Source organism: Parasteatoda tepidariorum, chromosome 4 (assembly GCF_043381705.1).
Source record: "Parasteatoda tepidariorum isolate YZ-2023 chromosome 4, CAS_Ptep_4.0, whole genome shotgun sequence".
Lineage (NCBI taxonomy): Eukaryota > Metazoa > Arthropoda > Arachnida > Araneae > Theridiidae > Parasteatoda > Parasteatoda tepidariorum.
Genome location: NC_092207.1, coordinates 98,349,364 through 98,357,958, shown reverse-complemented (window position 1 = coordinate 98,357,958; position 8,595 = coordinate 98,349,364). Strand labels below are relative to the sequence as shown.

Below are 8,595 nucleotides of genomic sequence, written 5' to 3'. Positions count from 1 at the left end.
TTTTGCTGATCCCGAACTCTTCGGCGACACTGGTCACACTACGCCCCTCCTCAAGCTTCCCAATCATTCTTCCTCGAGTAAAGTCGTCTAAATGATTTCTTGAAGACATGTTTCACAAAACAAATCACTTGCAACGAATGTCTTTAACTACGGTGCTCTTCATCCTTTCATCACAACTTTGACCTGCGCGCGCCGACCCACAAGGTTTACGTACACTTACATCACCTACGACGTTTTATTTCTAAAATTTACATACAAATAATCTTTCTACTGAATTACGTGCATCTTATACTGCAATTTTATGGCTATCTTATACTTTGTTGGGGAGCTGTGGCCGAAAAACCACTTGTTGCTTAAGTTTTGCTCACCAGTGCATATACTTTTGAATCGAATTCTTGTATTCAATGCTAGAATGTCAAGGACTTTGCCTTGTAGAGAAAGTGATATTCGCTCTACTAATTGTTTACACAAATCAACGCTCACCATCTACATAACAGCTAGCGTGTATAATTAGTTTTGGGCTGATAGCCCGCTTCCGTCCTGCAATATGAAATACTTAGCATTTCTAATGGTCATTCTAAAGTAAACATATCACCCACTAATAATCTGATTATATTTTGTTGAAAATTCATATTTTGTTGACCGATGGTCATTTTTTACTCGACACGGCAATTATATATTTCATATATGAACGACACTAGAGATTGGGTCCGACGTATACGCACGTTAAACGCGCTGAACTGATTAAACCTGCAGCCACGTAAACTAATAAAATCAAGTAAACATTTTTTTTCATTTATTAAGCAAGAATCATTGCGAACTGATTGATACAAGAATCAGAAGTTGGACTCTAGCTCTTCCACGTAACTGTCATATCGAGATCGCTCCATTCCTCCGGTGCTCTGAGATGTTTTATGAACAGATCATAATTACTGAGCATGAGAATTTGCAGAGACTTCAACACGTAGTACTTGACGGTTGGGTGTCTGTGTTCCAGCAACTGAATGAGGGCATCTTTGCCTCCCAAATCCTCCACCACCTTCTTGCCCCTCGAATGTTGCTTCATGTATTCGCCTACATCGTGTGCCGCAATACAGAGAACGACATTGTCCTCACTCGTCTCCAGTAAATCAATCAGTATCTTGACAAGCTCGTATTTATTTTCATTCAAACGTTCGGCATTCTCTACCCAGAATTTCTTCGATTTGTGCACTATGCTCCATTCCAATTGTCGCGATAAAACTTCCATTTTGTACTCGTCGAATGAGCTCAGCTCTTTCAGATGCGATTCGAGTACATCTGTAACGAACTGAAATAGACAGAGAATCATTACAAAAAACAGATTTATAAAAAATAGAATGATGGCGCTGATCAAATTATGCAAATATTTTAATCTTAATGATCATAATCTTAGGAAGAATATCATCATGAATGAATATCATAATAGTTTCATCATCAGGTTCCTCATCTAAACATTATGGTTTACCAATATAGATAAAAAAAACCATTATGCCTTATTTTTAGATAATTTTTTAAAATCATCTTTTTACGATCCTAATATTAGAAGTCTATTTGATCAATTATGGTTTAATGTCTTATCATTACATGATTTATCTTCTTTTGTATCATTCTAGGTCATTTACCATTTACCCTAAAAAATAATAAATCCTACAGGAAGTCTTGCTGACCTCTTCTGAAGTCATAGTAAAACGTATTTCTCTCTCTTTTTTCAGTTCATTACTCAATTGAATTCGGTGAAACGCTTAAGGGATTTAAACATCTTAATTTCACATAACAAATTAGTGCTTCGACTCACAGTGCACCCAAAAGCAGAACACTTGCAAATGAATTTTTCGACATCGAAAACAAATAATTACGAGAACAAAAAATTGAAATCAGTAATTAGTAAACTAAGAAAAAAATAGAAATCAGTACAGGCTAATCTTCTACCGGAAGTTCAAACAACTTCTGCAAACGCTGCTCCCCATCGTTGAGTAGACAAATCAGGGTCGACAATAAAGTCAATATTTTTACCAAAAGCTTTGGAGATAGAGTGCTCGCCTTCTAATGAAACCAGGTTCGAATCCCAGGAATGGCTAGTCGAAACGAATTAGATCGCACCCACCTTAGTGCTGACGTAAAATATCCTCCGTGGTAGACGGATTATAGGATTGAGCCCCTTTGCAATCAGGTAAACCGTGATTTTCGTAGTTTTCCTCTCTGTGTAACACAAATGCCGATTAGTACCATCAAAATGTCTTCCACAAAGGCAAAATTTCTCCCAATACTTGATCCAGGAGTTCCCTTGTTCTTCTAGATTGGGTTCAAACTTTCAAGTCTTCGGAATTGAACAATAATACTCGTAAGCTCGAAATTAGGTCGGTTGTTCAACGATGGTTATAAAATATTTTTACCTGAAGTTTTGCAAATTTTGCATTTCTAAAAACAAAATTCAAATTAAACAATTCTGATTTCATTTCTTAGCATTATGAATTATTGCCTGATTACTGTATTCTTACTATATTATATTCATTGAAATTTAATGTGTGAATAAAATTTCAACTTAACTGTTTGATTGGGCTACAACCATTTGTTCCATGCAGCTGTCGGAGCAAGATCACTCCATTCCAATAGGTACTTCATAATATTTTAAAAATCGAATTTTAATATCAGACTTTTTTTTAAAATTCGATTTCTCAAGAATTATCAGTCCGATTGTGTTCCTATGTTGTATTCGCTTCATAAAATCACATTCTTTAAAATGATGTAATGATTTTTATACTTTAAAATTTAAAATTTTTCGACTTATGTGAAATAATATAATGAAAAAAATAATAAATTATAATTGAAAAATTTTTAGCACGGAATTATCTTTGGATAAACGAATTAAAAAAAATTTCAGTTCGTTTAAAAAGTTCTCAAGATATGGCAAAATACTCTAAATTTAAAATTAACATGAAGGGATCCAAACTTCAGACCGCTCACTTGACCAAACTAATGGGAACCTATTTTCTGAATTGTGGTTACCCCTATATTTTGTGGGTCAGAAGTCATATTCCGTCGTGAAAAAGATATGTTTATTCAAATAAAGTACATTCAGCGAAAGCACAATATCGTCTGCACCAATTAACCTAGTGAAAAATCCTATCATTAGATCAAAAGTTATTCAGAATGTTTCGTTTTTCTCCCCCTCCTTTTTTGCACTGTATATAAAAAAAAAAAACCGCTGATCAACGCTGAATTATAATGTGTTTCAACCTCAGTAAGTCAGAATCATTGATTGTAGTAGTTGAATAAATCCATGTTGAATAATACTAAAGTTGAAGAAGCGTGACCTTATTTTAAGGTTAATTGAGAATCATCATTATCGAAGAATGCTGATCTACTCGGAATTATAAATATGGTACAAATGTACTTCAGCCTCACTAAGGTAAGTCTCAATAATTGCTATTATGATGCCACTAAAAAGGGCTAATCAACGTAATCATTAACCTTTTGCTTACGGCTGGTACAATATGTGGACTACGTGTGATGGTACAATATGGAACACCGTAAGCAAAAGGTTAAACCATTCAAATTTGCTTTAGCTTCTACTAAGATTATTCTGAGTATGTTAGTATGTTATTAACATTTAAACAGGCAATACCTAATAATCTGAAAATATTGATTTAACCTATAAAAATATAATGAACTTTGATTTAACCTATCTATTTATAAATATAACCTATGAAAATGTGTTCGTTTCCTCGCGCTTAACGATAACCATTCATATAAGTAATCAACCTATATGTAAATTAGAATTGTTTGGAATCATTTAAATAAGATTTTATATCAAGAACATTTCAGTTTTCTGTATTGATAACTTTTAAGTGTTGAATATTTTGAGTTTCTTGCCTTATAATCTTCTTCAAATTCTTCGTCGCTGAAATCCTCAATTTTATGCTCAATGTTTCTCAAATAGGTGAGTATTTTGCACTGCAACATCACCAACGCATTGTGTTTAATAACTCCAATCTCCCTCGGTTTTTCCAGCAGGTTTCTGTATATTGCAATTATTATTCTCGGAATTTTCAACACTTCTGATGGGCAACTCTGCAAAACCTCTGATAAAACTGGAATTGTTCCAGACCTAAATAAATATAAAATAATTATCCTTTATTGATAAGCAGTTATATTTCTGACGTCGTCATTATTTTCTATTTGAATGTAAAATTTAGACCCACCAAGAAGGTGTAGGCCCTTTTAAAAATAGGACTCTTTCAGAATTACTCGTATCAAATTAGTGGCCAATTTACTTACCGGTTCATCTTTTCTGCCAACTGTGGATTGAGTGAAGCTACCCAGAGACAAAATGAAAGCTGGTATTGAGCCTGGGCCTTTAATTTAAAAGTCAAGAGTCGAACAATTTTGAATATTCCACTCATAGCCATAAATGCCATCCTGTAGTCATCGCGACGGAGCAGTTTCTGCAGACACCTGATGACGGACATCATGTAAGGATTGTCTTGATCTAGTTCATCTTTCAACCAATGCAGGAAATAGTTCATGTCATTTTGAGTCGGTCTCTCTTCCGATGCCACCATCAGGTAAGAGATGACCCGGCCTCCTATATTTCGGACAAAATCGTCTTTCCATTCCAGTAGAGGCATAAATATTTTCCATGGCTCCTTTGTCACTGGTTCGAACCCACGCATCCTGGAATCATCTTCCCAAAACATGTCGTCAATCACGACGAGCAATTTTCGCATATCATCTACGTTTCTTACCTTTTCTATCAAAGTTTTTACCGTAAGATATGCTCGTCCCTAGAAGAAATTCTAAAAATGATGAAAGGATCATATCCAAAAGTTATTATGCAATAAAAGGGTAAAAAGCATTTATGCAAAATGCAATTCATTTATGCAATTTGTATTTATGCAGTTCAAGTAAGGAGTATTTATGCAGAAAAAATATTAATTTGAAGTCAATAAATATCATGTATAACATTAACTGCAAAATTTCAGATCGTTTGATACATTAACATCACCTTTAAAAGTATTTGTTTCTATAATTAAAATAATAATATTTAATATAATATAATATATAATATAGCATATATAATATAATACATATATATAATATAGTATATATAATGAATAATATAATAATATACAAATAATTTAAGTGAATAAAAAAATAGAAAATTTTTTTCTTCATAATTATAGTTGCCACAAATATAGGATTTAAATTAAAGGTGCAACTTCAGTAAACTAGCTCTTTTCACAATATTTTAACAATTTCTTACTATAGATAAAAATCTAATTATGGTGTCGCAGTTTTCCATTGTTGTCAATTGTTCCAGTTTTTCATTGTTATTGGCCGGAAAATCACATGGTAGGATCTAGTTTTCCCACATTAATTTTCAATTTGGTTTGGTTGTCATCAGCATAAAATTTTCATAAGTCATAAAGTTATTGTTTTCCTATAAAATATTTTTGTTTCCCTAATTTAAAGGTTAAAATTACCTGTACTGTTATTATTGCGTTTTTGATTTTGTTTGATTTCTAAATTAAGAGTTCAGGAGGATTGCTTTTATCACTATTATTATTAGAATAATGTAATTCTACGTTACATTTTAAGATAAAGTTATTTAAACCGGTGTCCGATCTTATTAATCGTTTTGCAGTTATTATTTTTTAATATAATTATTTTCGAGAAATTTGCGAACAATATTTGCAATTTATACGCGATTTGCGAAAAGAAATCTTATTTGTTTTGGAATGTTTGAGAGCGCCGTTGATTGCCGACTAAACTACACCGGAGACATGTTGCCATCCGGAAATTATTAAAAGACTTCAAAAAATGACACGTGATTTAGGCGAATCCCAACAGCTATTTACATATAATAGCATTGCTTAGATGAAGAAATTTTTCCCTACGGCTCGAGTTGGTGATTACGGAAGTAGACTGCGTTCTAACAATTCAGCCAAACGTTTTAAAGTTGAACCATACGGTTGATACCTAGAAAGGAAATTTGCTGAAGAGGAGACAGTAGATAAGTTCGGGTCGAACTCGTTCATGAATACTTTTGAATAGAATACTTTTCAATAGAATACTTCCATACTCGACTTCGAAATTTAAATCGACACATTCTGAAAGATTTAAAGCTTAAAACAAGCGAGCACAAAGGCTAAATAAAATATATTGTTAGAGATGACTTATTTACAGATATAATACTTCTAAATTTTTACATTTAATAATATATTTATGCTTAACTAAGCCAAACGGTTTGTTTCGTTTTTTAGAACCGCAAATAAAAAAAAGAACAATGGTTACTAATATGTTAAAGTTTAGAAAGTTTTCTCGTATAATTAACAATTGACTTTTGAATTAATGTCATTTAGAGTAACATGGTGTTCGGTAATTACCACCTACAATATTTATTGTTTCAAAAAAAGTGTACTGGGGAAAACGGGGGAAAAAAGAGAAAAATGTTATCGAAATCTAATGAATCACTTTTGAGGTTGCGTTTCACTTTTGAATCACTATCAGTGAGTGATTCACTATCACCACTAATAGTGGTAAAATCAATAAAAAATAACTACTAGTGATTCACTATCGTGGAAAAATCAAATCCGGCGAAACTGCCGGATCAAATAGAGAGGAGTTGTATTCGAAACTCCTCCAGGTTTTAGCGGCAATGAAACTGGTTTTGAAGGGGGGGGGTTTCCATCCCGCCTTTCCTCATTAGTGATTTGCCAAATTTGATTGACGTTTTTGCTTCTTTCTTGTTCCCACATTAGTTAGAAAAAACCCAACTTAGTACGTGTATTAACTTTATTTTTTGTGAACAGTATACATTGAGGACCCGATCATATACTGAAGACGATAATTAAAGAAGAATCTTTATACGAAGACTTTTAAATGTATATTAAGCAAGAGTTATCACGGAACTATATTTAAAAAGGTGAATAGAACCTGAAACGAATGGATGATAGTATCTCTCTCTTTCTTTGTTTTAGCAGACTGGAATGAATGAATGAAGTTGCAATCATCCTCACTAATTATATTTTGTTCGGCGTAAGAAGACCAATCAATGGGTTCTTCCTGACGAATAGAATAAGCTTCCATCTGAATGGGCCCCGTCAAATCAATTATGCTGTCTTCCAATTCAGGTGGCAACGATGTGAATGTGTTGATAAGAGCCACAGAGGATACTACAAAAGAAAATCTGCTTTTACTATCCAGTTGTGACTTATCAATCATTTTATTATTTTCTTTTGACTTGAAAAATGGACCAAGCTAACCATCCTTTTTTACTATTTAATTTTTAAGACATCAGTTGAGTTATAATTTTGCCTTAAAAGGAAATTTTCTAGTCAAAAGAATTTTCTGAATCAACTACATCCAACCAACAGACATTTTAAATTTTTTCTTAGATTCAAAAATTATTAAGATAGTTTATGAAAGCACTTGGAAAGAAATATCCATCTATAAATGTAAAGCATCATTAGAAGGAATATTGCAATTATTTCCGTCACCGCTGTTTCGTTGCACGAGCTTATTTATATATGCGTTACTAAATTATATATAATACATCAGAGGTTTCCAACTTACATGAGGCGGGGGACCACAATTAAAAACACCAGTCAAATAGCCGGCCGCAATTTCATCAAAATTTTATATAGGACTCTTTTATGCTTGAAGGAGCATTAAATATTACTGTACTTATTAAATGTACGGTGTCAAGTTGTACAAAACAAAAGTATTGAATTACAAATTAAAATAAGAAGTAGATTTTTAAAAATATTTAATTGAACATTAAAAAATTCTGGCTACAATAACTTTAATGTTCACCTATGTATTGACCAATTAATGTGCAATAGATATCTAATGGTTAAGATATAAAACTTTAAAAAGGTTGGTATTAAAACTTACATAGCACACAAAATGTTCAATTAGAGAATTGAGGTTTATACATTTTAAATTTAAAATTTACAGATGTGTAAATAATTTCGAATGATTGGTTTCAAAAAGTTATATCGGAGAATTTCTTCGAGAAAATTTCTGTTACGCACATGCAAAATTATATTCACGAAATACAAGAAGAAGAAGAAAAAAGCAACATACACAATTAATTTTGTATTTGAATAAATATTTTCTTGGATGCTAAACGTGAGAAATAAATTTTTTTGCAACGTTGGTATCTTAAATTTCACAGAAATGAAGAAATTAGATTTTTTTAAACGAGAAAAGTATTTTAAACCCATATAGAATTTTTACGAAAAGTGTCCCCAAAAAAATGACAACTGATATAATTTAGTTCCCGGGGGCACGAAAAAAGGCTTCACAGGATGCGGCTAGTTGGTATCCATCATAGAGTTATATGGTTGTACCAGTATGGCTCTGTGGTTGCCGTTAAGGCTTCACGAGTTTCTCCTATTTATTACTCTATGGCAGTGATTCTCAACCACTGTGCCGTGGCATTTTTGTGTGCCGCCAAATTCTTAAAATGTCCCGCCAAATATTAGAAATGATGCAATAAAAATTATGATGCTTTTTTCTATTATGAATAAAGCTTAAATTAAAGAAAAGTGTATATATATATATATACTT

General features: G+C 32.5%; 1 protein-coding gene across 1 annotated transcript in view; it reads right to left on the bottom strand.

Moving 5' to 3' along the window:
* Positions 1–785: 785 nt before the first annotated feature.
* Positions 786–8,595, bottom strand: part of LOC107451994 (V-type proton ATPase subunit H-like) — a 17,008-nt gene continuing 9,198 nt past the window's right edge. The window contains exons 2-5 of the mRNA XM_016068258.3: positions 6,958–7,196; positions 4,300–4,805; positions 3,895–4,129; positions 786–1,309 (exon numbers count right to left, since the gene is read on the bottom strand). Of these exons, the coding sequence (XP_015923744.3) occupies positions 851–1,309; positions 3,895–4,129; positions 4,300–4,805; positions 6,958–7,196 (1,439 nt within the window). The 3' untranslated portion in view covers positions 786–850. The remainder of the gene's footprint in view (positions 1,310–3,894; positions 4,130–4,299; positions 4,806–6,957; positions 7,197–8,595) is intronic.